Source organism: Bombyx mandarina, chromosome 09 (assembly GCF_030267445.1).
Source record: "Bombyx mandarina strain Sakado chromosome 09, ASM3026744v2".
Lineage (NCBI taxonomy): Eukaryota > Metazoa > Arthropoda > Insecta > Lepidoptera > Bombycidae > Bombyx > Bombyx mandarina.
The window spans coordinates 15,567,253-15,582,414 of record NC_143216.1 but is presented as its reverse complement, the minus strand read 5'-3'; the positions used below and the strand labels follow the sequence as shown (position 1 = coordinate 15,582,414).

At 35.5% G+C, this 15,162-nt stretch overlaps 2 protein-coding genes across 3 annotated transcripts in view; one reads left to right on the top strand and one right to left on the bottom strand.

Annotated features, from left to right (window-relative positions):
* LOC114239804 (discs large homolog 1-like protein) overlaps positions 1-15,162 on the top strand; it is a 36,583-nt gene that overhangs the window by 15,314 nt on the left and 6,107 nt on the right. The window contains exons 4-9 of one of the 2 annotated variants that reach the window (XM_089729952.1): positions 800-880; positions 1,625-1,825; positions 2,272-2,410; positions 4,079-4,148; positions 5,419-5,659; positions 6,626-6,786. In XM_089729952.1, the coding sequence (XP_089586078.1) occupies positions 800-880; positions 1,625-1,825; positions 2,272-2,410; positions 4,079-4,148; positions 5,419-5,659; positions 6,626-6,786 (893 nt within the window). Of the gene's footprint in view, positions 1-799; positions 881-1,624; positions 1,826-2,271; positions 2,411-4,078; positions 4,149-5,418; positions 5,660-6,625; positions 6,791-15,162 lie in introns of those variants that run through there. The other variant, XM_089729953.1, reaches the window with a different exon arrangement.
* On the bottom strand, positions 6,845-12,257 carry LOC149502387 (uncharacterized). Its single transcript, XM_089729951.1, has 2 exons — positions 11,866-12,257; positions 6,845-7,380 (listed from the first exon to the last, which is right to left on the bottom strand). The coding sequence occupies exons 1-2, from the start codon at positions 12,194-12,196 to the stop codon at positions 7,058-7,060; spliced, it is 654 nt and encodes a 217-aa protein (XP_089586077.1). The 5' UTR covers positions 12,197-12,257; the 3' UTR covers positions 6,845-7,057.

The following is a 15,162-nucleotide window of genomic DNA, read 5'->3' as shown; positions in this document are numbered from 1 at the left end:
CGAAATCATCCTGCTTTATGCCCCGTCCCTAGGATTGAGATCTTTATTGATACTAACAAAAGGCCTAATTTGCAACGTCTTACGGTTACCGTGCTAATTTAGGTCGTTAGATCCTTATCTTGTGTACTGAATTTACTATGAATGTCCTGAAGCTTTGTATTTTGAGGTGATGAAGTAAAATTTTATTCATGGATATATCCCTTAATTTCATTATTGTTTTGTTATTTTAATAAAATATATTCAAAGATTCTACTTTTTACTTGGAACTCTAGAAGGATGAGCAAAGAGCGAGCTCATAGTCCACCTGATTTTAAGAGGTTATTGGGGCTTATAGTCTTAACTTAAATGCCTCCACCCACCCTCAGTCCTGAATTCTTAGTCTCAGTTTTATAGTACACCACCTATGCTACTCTTCAAACTGAAACGCATTACTGTTCACGGTAGAAATATGCGGGGTGGTGGTACTTATCCGTGCAGGCTCACAAGACGTCCTACCACATTGGTAAAAAAAATATTCAAAGATAAAGGCCAAATAAACAGATACATCTACTGGAATTTTCTGAATTTATTTAAATTTAATTAAAACGCAGGAAACTAGAATACAAAAGCCTTTAGATGTAAAACTAATTAGTATGTCAGATAACTACATTTTATAAGCATGAAAATGATAAAATCACAGGAAACTAAAACACAAAACCCTTTAGATGTAAAACTAATTAATATGTTGGATCAAATTGCATCTGCATTAAATAAAATTAAAACTACTGAATAATTTGGTTCACAAATGTTTGTCGTACAGGTTAATGACATCTCCGTGGAGGGTGCGTCGCATTCTGTCGCAGTGGATGCATTGCAAAAAGCGGGCAACGTTGTCAGATTAGTGAGTTAAATAAAATGTACATACTCCGCAAGTGCTTACAAAACCTATGCGCTTTAATTAGTAAAATTTAGGGTTTAATTAAAAAAGCGCGGTAAGTAAGTAAACGACGTATTTTTGGGATTTTTTCACGGAAATAGGTAACTTTAAAAAAAAATTCTGATGGTTCCGTTAAAATATGAGAGTTTAATAAAAGACGCAGCGCGTGGCTCGTAAATACAAAAGGAGATGGCCGTAAATGGTTTGGAGTGGAGAGATGTAAAGCGCAGCGTGAAGTATCAGGCCGTAACGCTAATGACCTTTGATTTTATCCACTAGTTTTTATTTGTAGGAGTACTTTTATAGGAGAAATTCGTGGAGCGAATTTTCATATTTGCTACAATCTTCGTATAATGAGTTTTTGTACCTCAAGCACCGCTCACCGTTCTCGCCGAACCCGTCGCTTGCGACGAAGGGCTTGTCGAGTAAATTAACCCATAGACACAGCCCACTGAGTTTCTCGCCGGATCTACTCAGTGGGCTGCGTTTTGCAATCCGGTGGTAGATTCTGCGAAGCACTGCTCTTGCTAGGGCCAGTGTTAGCAACACTCCCGGTTTAAGTCCCGTGAGCTCACCTATTCGCCCGGTTACGCTGACAGCCTCTCAAGGCTATCAGATTAGGCAGGGAAATAAAATGAGTCTGTTTCAGTACATAGTGTCCACAAAAAACTATTCGTTTTTTCAATATTGTTTTGTATGTTTCACAAGCGAGTTCGCCGTGCCCGAAGACCAAGGGTGGTGTCGTTGTGGCGTGGCGTTCGCGGCCTCGGACTCGGTATAGCGGGAGGGTCTGATGACGCGGCTGGAGGAGGAGGCGTTTTTATATCACATATAGCCGTCGGTGGTGCAGCACATCACGACGGCAGACTGAGATTAGGCGATAAAATACTTGCAGTCAGGGATGAAGATGTGAGTTTATTTGGACCGCCCTGAGCTAAATGTTTCATTGTTCTAACTAGCTTGGTCTATTCCTGATATTTAAATGATTTTACGGCCCACTAAGTCTACACTTAGTAGACCGTAATTTTGGTAATTCTACAATAATGACCAAAATCTATAGACCTCACAAATTAAAACACATCTGGCGACAAGAGGTTCAAGTCTCAATAGCGTTTCAATCCTTCAAATTACCAGACGTTGGTCCGCGTGGGTCCTACCTAACTAGTAGTAAATGTCGATTTCCGATCGCAAGAAGCTGGTGTTATATTCAGAAAATACCGCTACCAATTCTCCGGTGAACTTCTTATTTCCTTTTACGAGGGAAGAGATGGAGCATCGCCATAAAATTTAATGCACAAAACGAAAAGAAGACTGATTGAAATGCTTGTTAATGTTCATTCGATTGATTTGTCCAGGGAATCGAGACATCGCTTGTCGGTGCGACTCACGCACAAGCAGTGTCTGCACTTCGGAATACAGGGGAGCAAGTTACCTTAGTAGTATTACCAGCCGGTTCGGTGCCGCCCGTTGCCAAAACCGCACCGCTTTACTCTAGTGAGTTTATCTTTATTTTACATGTAAACAAAAGTGGACTTTCCTTATTACTATTTTTATTCTTATCGGCGAATTTTGCCACGTTTGCGCTACTGGAAAAGTAGTTTTTTTAAACGTTGAATGTTAATATTGCATTGACCGGGTTAAGTGAATTATCACTTAACCCCATATCTTTCATTTCCGGTTTTGTGGTTTTGTGAAATTTATTTCTATTTAGAAATACGGAACTACATTACAATAAAAAAGACTTATTATTTCGTTTGTTTGTTATACAGAGCAATATATTAGAGCTTAAATATAACTAATAAAATTAGAACTAAGAGACATTATACACATTTGAAGAAGTAAGTCAGAATCTATACTAATATCTATACTAATATTATAAAGAGGAAAGATTTGTTTGTTTGTTTGTTTCGAATAGGCTCCGAAACTACTGGACTGATTTGAAAAATTCTTTTTCCATTAGAAGCCGACATTGTCCCTGATGAACATAGGCTACTTTTAAAAAAAAAATTTTTTTTTTTTTTTTTTGTTTCATTTGTGTTTTAATGTTTCCGAAGCGAAGCGAGGGCGGGTCGCTAGTGTTAAATAAGAGAACAATACTTCATTAGCATTAATGCCTTATGCTCTTCAGTCGGATTGGATCTGACACTGACGATGTTAATTAATTACAATGCTTATGCTTTAACGTTTAATTTCAATTTGAGCGCGAATTGTACAATAGTTAGTTACTCTACCCACGTAATGACAGTAGTTTGATATTATCTTTTTCTCAATCCACAATCGGTTTTCAAATATTTATCAGCAATAATTGACATATTCATACATACTTTGAAGAATCTATAGAGTATACGTTTTTACTACTTTTTCCTATAATATCTCTAATATAGAAATAGGAAGTATCTTGAGCATCCATTGCAGGCATGAGCCTATTTCTGCCACGAGGTCATTTGTCCCTCTATAGTAAAAAAATATATCGCAGAAAATATTTATTTAAATATAAAACAAGCAAGAATTTATCATATTGCATTATAGGTAAAATATTTTAAAAAAAAGCTATCGTTTATCAATGCTTCGACATTTAATTAGTTATTTCAATAAATAATCTGTAATGTCAGATTTTCCAATTAATATTCACAAACGAGATCCAGTATTTTAATTACCTAACGTAAAGCAGCGTAAACCTTGTTATCTGATATACATATTATTTTAATAAAAGAAATATGATTAAGAATTGCTAACGTACGCATAGAAGTGTGTTCTTCTTCTTATTCTTCTGCTTTGTCGTTTCCTCATTACTGAGGGTCGTGACCACCATGGTCCAGTTTTTGCACCAGCTTCTTCCAATATTGCCTGCATTCGGCCTGCTTAATGGCGCCCGGGACGCTGGTGCTTGTGGCCTCCTTAACAATGTCCGTCCACCTGGTTGGCAATCTTCCTCGACTTCTCTTTCCTTCCACGTGACCTACAACTATAATTTTTTCCAAGTTCTTAGGATTTTTTCGGGCCACGTGTCCGAAGTAGTTGAGGAGACGCTGCGTACAGATTGTAGATAGACGGGTCTTGACGTTTGCTTAGCTCCTCGAGAATTTACACATTTGTTCGGCGCTCCGTCCATGTTAAGAATGTTTAATTGTTTCTTTTAAACTTAATTTGTTTGTTAAACAGCGAGAACACAAGCTACTTCGTGCTCAACACTGCACGAACTTCTTGAGGAGGAGCCAAGTGAAATACCGAGGTAAACTTTAGCTTTTCAATCTAGATTTTGTTTTTCTCTTTTTAAATTACTTTAACGTGTCGACTTTTGGCACCACTTCGACTTAAGCGTTGAGTTTTGTGTAAACACATCCCTTTTGGCAACAAATTCTGTTATTGTATTTATGTATGTAAGTATGTCTGAGTTATAAAAGTTTTTAAAACACCATAAAGCTGTTTTAGTGTATGTAATAAATTGTTTTAGTATCTCACTTAAGTAATATGCTTGTGCTGTTAAATTCTCAAAAAGATATTTCACTGTAAATAGCGTTCGACATATTCACTGAAAGTTTGAATGTGAACTTTTTACGACATTTTCAAGCTTGGCCCCTCTCGTCTTTGAAAAGCGTACCTTATTAATATCATTATACCTACATTAACTAAGTAAGTTAATTCCTTAACGGAATCCGGAGCAAATTCTGAACGCTTTAAGCTTAAATTTTGTCTCTTTTCGTTAATACTATAAAACTGTTAGGCTTGCTTGTGGAGTCTTTCTATCTTGCTACGAACTTTAATTAACTGTTCAAGATAAGTAGGATGCTTTCACCTTTCGCTGCATTCAAATATAAAATCCTTCATACAAATTAACATTGAACATACAATTAACATTAATTTAAAATGTATTAGGATATTTCCAATACAAAATCTGTTTTTACGTAACAGAAGGTTTGTTATGTTAAAATTGAATTCCGTAAATTATTTAGATCATAGTCAATGTAATACCTATAGGTATTAACGTTTATCTTAGACAAAAGGCGACCCTTGTATTTCGAAATTTTTAATATTGTCTATTTATTTGTTTATTTATTGCAAGCTGACAAAGCCATATAAGGCAGTTAATATCACTAGTTCACTTAAACAATATTAATACTAAAGAAATATTTACTACTTTTGAAATAGACTGAATGAGAAATTTTGAGAATTTCACAAATGTTTTGAAACTTCATATAACGCGGGGTGCTTACAGTAGATAATACTGAGTGAGAAAAGTAGCTGTTGTGGAGAAAACGTAGCTCATATCATGATTTAGAACGAAACTGTTAGAAACTATCCGTTCAATAGACGAGCTTTTCCTGTACATATCATACTTATATTAACTGCACCGTGCTTTACAAAGCGAGATAAAATATTATTGTACTTTATTTTTAATATAGACTTTTTACTAACTTATGTGTCAAATTAATTATCGCACCTAAATTTACATTAATTTATAGATGACTTTTGTGAGATTTACGGGATACATTACCTCGCAGATGCGTTCGGATGGTTCGCTTGGTCCGTTCTGGATCGCGGCTAGGTATGGACATCGTCGGCGGTCTTGGCGGTGACTCTGAAGGGATTGAAGGCGAGGAGGATACCTGCGGTGTATTTGTTTCGGGAGTATCCGTGGCGGGAGCAGCTTACGGTATGCTGCATAGAGGGGACAGGATACTAAGCGTTGATGGACGTGATTTAACAAGAGCCACTCATGAACAAGCTGCCGCTGCGTTGAAGGTTTGTAATTTGCTATTGGACTGAGTAAGCCACATAAATTATTTTTTTGTTGTTGCTTAGATGGTTGGATGAGCTCAATGCCCATCTGGTGTTAAATTGTTACTGGAGCCCATAGGCGTTTACTACATAAATGTCGCCACCCACCTCGAGATATCAGTTCTAAGTTCTTAGATTTAACAGTACAACGGCTGCCTCACCCTTCAAACCGAAACGCATTACTGCTTCATGGTAGAAATAGGCAGAGTAGGTAGGTAGGTACTTACCCGCGCGGACTCACAAGAGGTCCTACCACCAGTAATTACGCAAATTATAATTTTGCGGGTTTCATTTTTATTATACGATGTTATTCTTTCACCGTGGAAATCAATCGTGAACATTTGTTGAGTACGTATTTTATTAGAAAAATTGATACCCGCCTGAAATTCGAACACCGGTGCATCGCTCAACACGAATGCACCGGACGTCTTATCCGTTAGGCCACGACGACTTAAATACTTACTAAAAGGTTTAAATTCTTAGAAACTTAGTAATTTGATGTATATATAATTTTTTTATGGTATCTTCTTAGTTTATTTTATTATTTTTTGTCTTAACTAATATTTGCTAAGAAACCAATTTAATTTAATTTATAAAAACTTTTGAAAACCGAATGAGAAAAATTTATGACGGTACGGAACTATAATTTCCATTTATTGGATTAGCTTTAAAATCCAACAAAGCAGTTCAAAAATTTGTGACAAAAAATATCTTTATTCTAAAATCGTTCTTGGACAAAATCTAAATCTGCTTACAGTAGAGTCCATATAAAATATGTTTCGGTTAAAATCGAATCCGTTTTTATGTTTCTAATTTCGAGATTTGTATTTTCAAAGTGTAGGAATCTTTATTTATTTGATTGCTCTTCACTAGACAGCCGTTTCAGGCATTATGTTATAATTCATTCAACAATAGACCTTATGTGCACAGTATTCTGGGAGTGCAGTGACGATAGCTGCACAATACCAACCGGAGCAGTATGAAAGACTAAGGGCGCGGATACGAGCAATCAATGCAGCTGCGATGTCGCCTCACGCCGTACATGCCACCCATGTTCCTGTGCATCCGGATTTACACACTATGTACCCAAGGTAAGTTAATCGAAAATAAATATTCTTTTGCATTATAACATTATACACTTACTGTTGCGTTGTGAATAAGAGTGGACTGTATTATTAGTTTGAATTTATTTATCTATAAGTGACAAAATAAAGAATTTAAAATTAATGATTATAAGAAATAAGAAACAGATGTGTCGCCCATGACGGCTGGAAATGGAAAGGGGTAAGGCGTCATAGCCGACGTCGCTCGTTGACACCTTTGACGTTCCGAATTCAAACATACTCCCCGGTTGAAGTGTCTTCAATAATTGATGGGAAGTGGGCAGATAGTGTTGAAAGCGCGGCGAATGACGCCTCGTCGTGTGTAGATGTCTGCAACTCTTCCAATATCGTCGCTACCACTGTACAGCTGAAGTATGCGTCCAAGTGGCCACAGTAGCGGAGATGATGATGGTTCCTTTACGATGACTAGATCACCCACTTTCAAAGGCTCTGCAGATGTTTTACACCATTTAGATTTTTGTTGCAACCACGAGATGTATTCTTGAGAAAACCTTTTCCAAAAGTGTTGCTTGAGATATTCTATTCTGCGAAACCTCTGCAGACTAGTGATATTGGTACTATCTGGTACTTGAGGATGTGGCGCAAATATCACTGATCGTCCGATAAGGAAATGAGCTGGGGTTAATGGAGTGAGATCGGATGGGTCATCCGATAGAGGAGTTAAAGGTCTTGAATTTAGAATTGCTTCTATTTGTGTTAAACATGTTGCCATTTCTTCAAAAGTTAAATTTGTTAGACCTAATGTGCGCTTTAAATGATATTTTGTTGATTTTACTGCAGACTCCCAAATACCTCCGAAATGCGGAGTATAAGCAGGGATAAATGAAAATTTAATACTTGAATCGAAATTCCTAAGTTCTAAATCTTGTGACAGAAATCGAGCCAACTCGTTAAAGGCTCCTACAAAGGTTGTGCCGTTGTCTGAGAAAATGTTGCGTGGTTTTCCCCTCCGAGCAATAAAACGGCTAAGAGCAGCTAGAAATGCTTCTTTTGTCATGTCTGAAACAAGTTCAAGATGAACAGCTCTCGTAGCGAGACACACACATACACATATAAATGATTTTACAAGTTTGCATCCCCTGCCTTTTCGGTCAGCTATCATGATTGGCCCGGCATAGTCAATTCCAGTGTCTAAGAATGGAAATTCAAGATGTAAACGTTGTTCTGGAAGATTACCCATCACAGGTTGAAGTGTATTTGCCTTTATTCGACAGCATTTTATACACTGATGACATGTTTTTTTTGCTAAATTTCTACCGCCAATGGGCCAGTAGTGATGACGAATGCTAGCTAACAAAAGCAAAGGACCTGCATGCTTTAATGTTTTATGAAACATGTTGAAAATGAGATGAGTTATTTTATGTGAACTTGATAAAAGGATAGGATGTTTAACATTATAGTCATAAAATGAGTTGTTGAGCCTGCCTCCTACTCTTATCAATTTGTTTGAGTCAAGAAATGGTGATAGTTTTAATAATGTATTTTTTACAGGTAATGTTTTGCCTGTACTTAGTAAATTGTATTCTTCAAAGAATGTTTCTTGCTGACTAAATTTTAATAATTTGTTCAATGATTGCTCTAATTCAGAGCTCTGCTTAGTAGGTTTCTTTTGACATTTATTTATAAACTTAATAACATATGCCACTATACGTTGTAATTTACAGAAAGAGGAACATTTTTCTGTAATTTTTGCTAAACAATGTGTGTTTTCAGTTATGTCCACTTGATTGGAACAAACTATATCTGGTAAATTTAAAAATATTTGAGGAAATGTTGGCCAATTCTCTTCACAATTTAACAAGAATTGAGGCCCTGACCACCATAGTGAGAACTTATTGATTCTGTCTGCACTCAATCCTCGTGAGACGAGATCTGCGGGATTTTCTGAAGACGGAACATATCTCCATGATCCACCTGCATTATCTTGTATTTCAGAAATACGATGCCTAACAAATGGTTTTAGTAAATTTGATGCCGAGGATAGCCAACCCAAAACAATAGTTGAGTCACACCAAAAGATAGATTTTTGAAAACTTAATGTAAGGGATTGACATACTTTTTTATGTAAGCGAGATCCTAACAGAGCTGCGCATAGTTCTAACCGTGGGATAGTGGTAGCCTTTATCGGGGCTATCTTGCTTTTAGCAGTTAAAAGATGAACATGCACATCACCCGTAGAAGTGATGGAACGAACATAGATGCATGTACCATATGCTTTCTCTGATGCATCTGAGAAGACATGCAATTGTAATTTGACTGGTAAATCACAAGTTATCCATCGGGGAATCTCTAAACTGTTTAAAAGAGGTAATGTTGTTTGAAATTCAGTCCAGAGATCATGGATGTCTGTTGGGATTGGGTCATCCCAAGAACATTTTGCGATCCACAATTGTTGCATTATGATCTTTGCTTTCACAATACATGGTACCACGAGACCAATAGGATCAAAGATCTGAGAAATAGTTGACAAAATATGACGTTTTGTCACCTTAACAATGGGGTATAAATTAATGTTGAAAGAAAATACATCAGCAGTACAATGCCAATTTAAACCTAACGTTTTTGATAACTCATTCTCACTTAGGTTAATAATGTCAGATGGATTATGATTACTTAATAAAGCTTGTGTAATTTCAGTTGAATTTGATTTCCATTTCCTAAGGTTGAATTGAGCAGTTTGAAAAGCAGAAATTACACTTTGACATTGACTAATTGTTGTATCAATAGTAGCATTTCCTGATATGTAATCATCCATGTAAAAGTCATTTGCTATAGTATACTGAATGGATGGATCAGGATGCTCCTGAGCTAACTGCATGAGACATCTAGTAGCTAGATATGGTGATGAAGACATTCCATAAGTAACTGTATTTAATGTGTATGTTTTGAGAGCATGTGTAGGATGTTCTCTCCAAATTATCTGTTGATAATTACAGTGTGGATCATTAACGAGTATTTGACGATACATCTTTTCTATATCTGCACAAACTACATATTTGTGTTGTCTAAATCTAAGCAAAATTGACAGTAAATCATTTTGAAGAATGGGCCCTACTATTTGGATGTCATTAAATGATTTACCTGATGATGTCTTAGCGGAACCGTCAAAAACTACTCTTAATTTCGTAGTAGTGCTTGATTCTCGTATTACACCATGATGTGGTAAAAAATAAGAGGAGCTCGACAGTTCAGATTGCTTGAAATTGGTATTTTCTGACATGTGTCCTAATTTAATGTAATCTTTCATGAATTCTACATATTGTTGTTTGAAGTTTTCGTTGCGGCTTAAACGTTTTTCTAAGGAAAAAAATCGACGTTTAGCTAATGTATAAGAATCACCTAGTACACTAGGCGTTTCCTTTAAAGGAATGTTGACTACAAAACGTCCGTTTTTGTTACGGGATGTAGTATTGATAAATATTTGTTCACAAGCTCTTTCATCTGCTGTTAAAGTATGTTTTGTAGCAATAGAATCTAACTCCCAGAATCGAGTTAAATCTTCATGTATGCTATTGATTAACATACATGTTTGTTGTGGGTGGCTGTTCTGAGGTATTGACCCAGAAATTAACCATCCTAATTTCGAATCACATAACATGGGCAAATTCCTACCCATGTGGATACGATCCGCGCCAATGACGTCCCAAAAGACTTCAGCTCCAAGAAGAATGTCTATGGAAGACGGAGTATTGAAGTTGGGGTCGGCTAGACGGATGTCCGAAGGTATAGGAATAGCCTTTGTATTTATGTAAACTTGAGGTATGCATAATGATATTTTAGGTAGTACAAAACATTGTATGCTAGCTCTAAATACTTGATTTTTTGATGTAAATGAAATTTCACATGCTTCGTCGCAGTTTGAAATTTTTGCATTAATGCCCATTACCTTTGATTTTATTTTATAAGTGGATAAATTTAGCTTTTTGACTAAGTCTTTGCATATGAAGTTTGCTGTACTTCCATTATCCAACAACACTCGTGCGGTGTACTGATTTCCCTTGAAATCCTCCACTTGAACAAGGGCCGTCGAAAGTAATGTTAGACGACTATCAGTAGTGTGCTTAGCTGAGAAAGCAAGACTAGTTGTATTGTTACAATTTGACAATAACTTACTATTTTCAGTTGAATGTTCCGCTGAGAGAGCAATGGTTGCACTATTTGAATTAGGTTCATTATGAACATGCAACAAGGTATTATGTTTAACAGTACAATATTTACAAGGACCTAACCTACAAATTTTTGAATTGTGACCTACTCTAAGACAATTGCTACATAATCCAAACTGTTGAACTTTTTCCAAACGTGTCTGAACTGATAATTCTCTAAATTCTGGACAAAGGAATAAGAAATGTGACTGCTTACACATAGGACATGAAATTGGTTTTAATTTGTTTTCAGAAACAATTAAACTTTTTGTTTTAATGTTACTGTTTTTCGATAAATCGCTCTGTAATTTTACCAACTTTGTCTGTTCAATCGTTTCCAATAAGTCAGCTCTATTATTAAGGAATGTGATGAATGTAGAGAATGTAGGTGAATCACATAATGAGTTTCTATACTCTTCCCACTGACGGTTTGTGACTTGGTCTAACTTACTCGTCATTAAATGAATAATGAGAGTGTCCCAGTGTTGAACCGGTTGACCTAATGTTGATAAAGCCCTAAGATTCTTATTCGTAATATCAATGATGTAACGCAATGCTTTGCTTGCTTCCTTATTAATTGGTTCTACATTGAAAAGCATTTGAACATGGTTATTGACCAGCAGACGGTTATTGTCATACCTGTCACAGAGTAACTTCCAGGCAATATCATAGTTGGTAGATGTAAAATCTAAATTATTAATTACAAGTGCTGCACTTCCCTTTAAAGAAGCACGCAGGTAGTGTAACTTATTAATGTTATCAATGTTGTTGTTTATATGAATAATTGAAATAAAAGTGTCTCTAAATTCCAGCCAATCATGATAAGCACCATTGAATTTTGGAAGGTCTATTTTAGGCAATCTTATTGAGTTGTGTTTGTGTGTATGTGCACCACAAGAGCCCACCTCGGAGACTGCTTCACCCTGTAGAGGCTTGCGCGCTGCACTGATCAGCTGACGTGAAGAAGCTACTAAGCCGTAACATTGCTTCTCGAATTCCTCACGCTCCGCATATTGCTCGTTGGGATCATCCACTACCGACTCCAAATCGTTCTGTAATGCATCATATTTCTCGTATAATGACTCGAATTTTTGAAGTCGATATTCGATTTCTATCACTTGACTCTCACTTAGTTTTTGGCACGATTTAGAAATGTTGATATATGATGAAAATTGTGTTAGTTTTGCTTTAATTGAAGCTCGTTTTTTAATTAGACTTTTCATGTCTGCCATTTTTTATGTAAGCCAATAAGATTATGAGGACAAGAAATGAAAATTATAAGATGACAGATGACAAATTTAAAAAAAATTGAATCGAAATAGAATTTCAAATGTTATAAAATATAATGATGTATTATTTGCAAATTTTATAAATATGTATTTTATTAATGCTGTAGTTTTGAAATCGTTTTTATTTATTAATTTTTTAGAGATGAATATAAAAATTGACTGTAGTTATAAATGTATGACGAAATAGCAACGTATTCAAAACGTTCGAATAAATTATGCACTTTTTTTGATAAAAACACATTAATATGAAGTAATAATTGCAATAGAATGAAAATTTTCAAGATTTATATTAGAATTAAAAAAATTATGAAGGGAATGTATGAGATGATTGGAACGGACTCACAGTGGATGGTGCAATCTGCTTGAATGTATCATCAGAATTGGTTCCTGTGATGTCCAAGGCTTCCAAATTGTATTGAATGTTGAACTTGCTTGTTGACGATATCTTCAGCAATCTTTGTTGAATAGCTAAATTTTGTCCAGCCGATGAAGCTCCGACGATTTTAAGATGGCGGTTAAGCGTCGGTTTTCAAATTGTATTTTCCGCAGGTCGTCGATCCGATTGTTTCACGGGAGAAGGACCATATGTTGCGTTGTGAATAAGAGTGGACTGTATTATTAGTTTGAATTTATTTATCTATAAGTGACAAAATAAAGAATTTAAAATTAATGATTATAAGAAATAAGAAACAGATGTGTCGCCCATGACGGCTGGAAATGGAAAGGGGTAAGGCGTCATAGCGGACGTCGCTCGTTGACACCTTTGACGTTCCGAATTCAAACACTTACACTGTATTTATTTAAGAAAATCAGCTTGATTAATACCGTTAAGTAATAGTAAAGTACAATGTAAGGTGTTTTAAAATTGAACTAGTGGTTTCTCAGTAGTCGAAATTCGACTTTAATTAATTGATATTATAAGTTTGAACATTATTATGGGTCTATTGTCATAGACTATTAAATTTCTAGAATCAATATATTATAATAATATTATAGATAAGCAATAATTATTTCTTATATTTTTTTTCTTATTGAGTAGGTAGACGAACAACCTCATGCCCCTCCTGGTTTTTGACGAAGACATATTTACGTGAATTCCAATACCGAACTTGAGACCTGAAATCTAAGTCCCAATTGGAAAGCGTAACGGCTATGAATAGGCTGTGAATAAGAGAGGAGTGAGCGAAGAAATGGTATATGATAGAGGAGTGTGGAAAGAGAAATGATGAATGAAATAGACAGGATGATGGTACACTTTTCGGTTCACAAGCTATTGTTACATCACTAAAAATCTTACTCTACTACTACAATATCATTATAGACTTGGAACTAATTACTAGTATAATTGATACAGCTCGAACCTTGATGGTAGACCTTGAACAACTAATTAAAATCAGAGCTAAAATCCGATTACTGTTTATAATCCCAGCCAGGAGCAACGTTATGAAAGCTACTCATTTGCATGATAATGATTTTCTAATACGTTACTCACGCCCTTCAAAACGACGCGTCTAATTACTGTATAAATTAGTATCTATATAATAATACGTGAAGCAAAAATTTTGTATCCCTTTTTACGCTAATTTGGCGGACGAAGGAGTATGAAATTTTATTGGAAGCGTTAACAGCTATTTATCGTGTAAAAATTTAATAAGTTCTCTACATCGAACATCCGTTTTTATAAAAGTTTTATTTATCTCAATGTCTATCATCTATTTTCTTTTGTTAAAATCATTGACACAGTGTTAAGATATGCCAATGTTTATACGATACATAATATTGTTATAATAATGCTAATATAAAACACTGAAATGATGACTGATGATGACAGTCAACTGACAATGAAGGTTAAATTCAATAGATCTCTGAAAAATTACAGTACTTACATTCTTAATATGTGTAAAGAAAAATAATGTAACGAGAACATTTTCATTTTTATGACATGACTAAATTATGGGCACAAGCTTCCGACCGGCCAGCTGTGCTCATCATATAATCTGCCTTGATGTTACACAGAAATGTTGGAGATTTATTAAGTAATAAAATATTTAGCAATGAGAATTAATATCGCATTTTAGTAGCAAAACGGACTTAAAATTAGACCATTAAATAAATTAAACATTTCTGGTAGTTGTACTATTGTCATATTATATTATATCCAACGATTTTGAATGACTAAATACTATTATTATCGTTGTATTTAACCGTCAAAATCATAGATAATTGTTTAATGTACATGAAGTAAATAAGTTTAAAAAAAAAGGTGTTTAAAATAGAAATTCATCCAAAATATTTCGTTCCGGAATCATTTTTGAAATTTATAGTTTACAATTCAATGCTTTTGTTCCAATTATACTAGTATTTTGCTATTTTTTAAGCAAGGCTTTAAAATATACAAAACGCTTAAATAGTCACGACTATTGTAGGCAGACGAGCACACGGCCCACCTGATGGTGAGTGGTTACCGTCGCCCATGGACTTAAGCAATGCCAGGGGCAGAGCCAAGCCGCTGCCTACAAAAGTATATTTACGAAAGTATATTTTTTTGTTTGCAGACTGCCCCTAACATTGATGAAATTTTTTTCTATTTTTGGCCCCGATTATAATCCTACAAGTACACAAATATACCCAACAATCGACAGACGAGGACGCCATTAGTAAATCAAGCAAGTCTGGCTCCCCGTGATTTGTGTATTACGTATTGTGTTTACGTTTAGTCCTCGAATTTAAAAAGCAGCATAAACTAAATACTGCCATCTTAACAGACACAGACGTAGGTATATAAAAAATACCCAGTTTTATGTGCCTATCAATGCAGCAAGCGCAACCTGCATTATTTGCTCAAGGTCTTCCAACGTTTAACGGCCGTCTGGTGTAGTGGTAAGTGACATGGTCACTACACAAGGGGG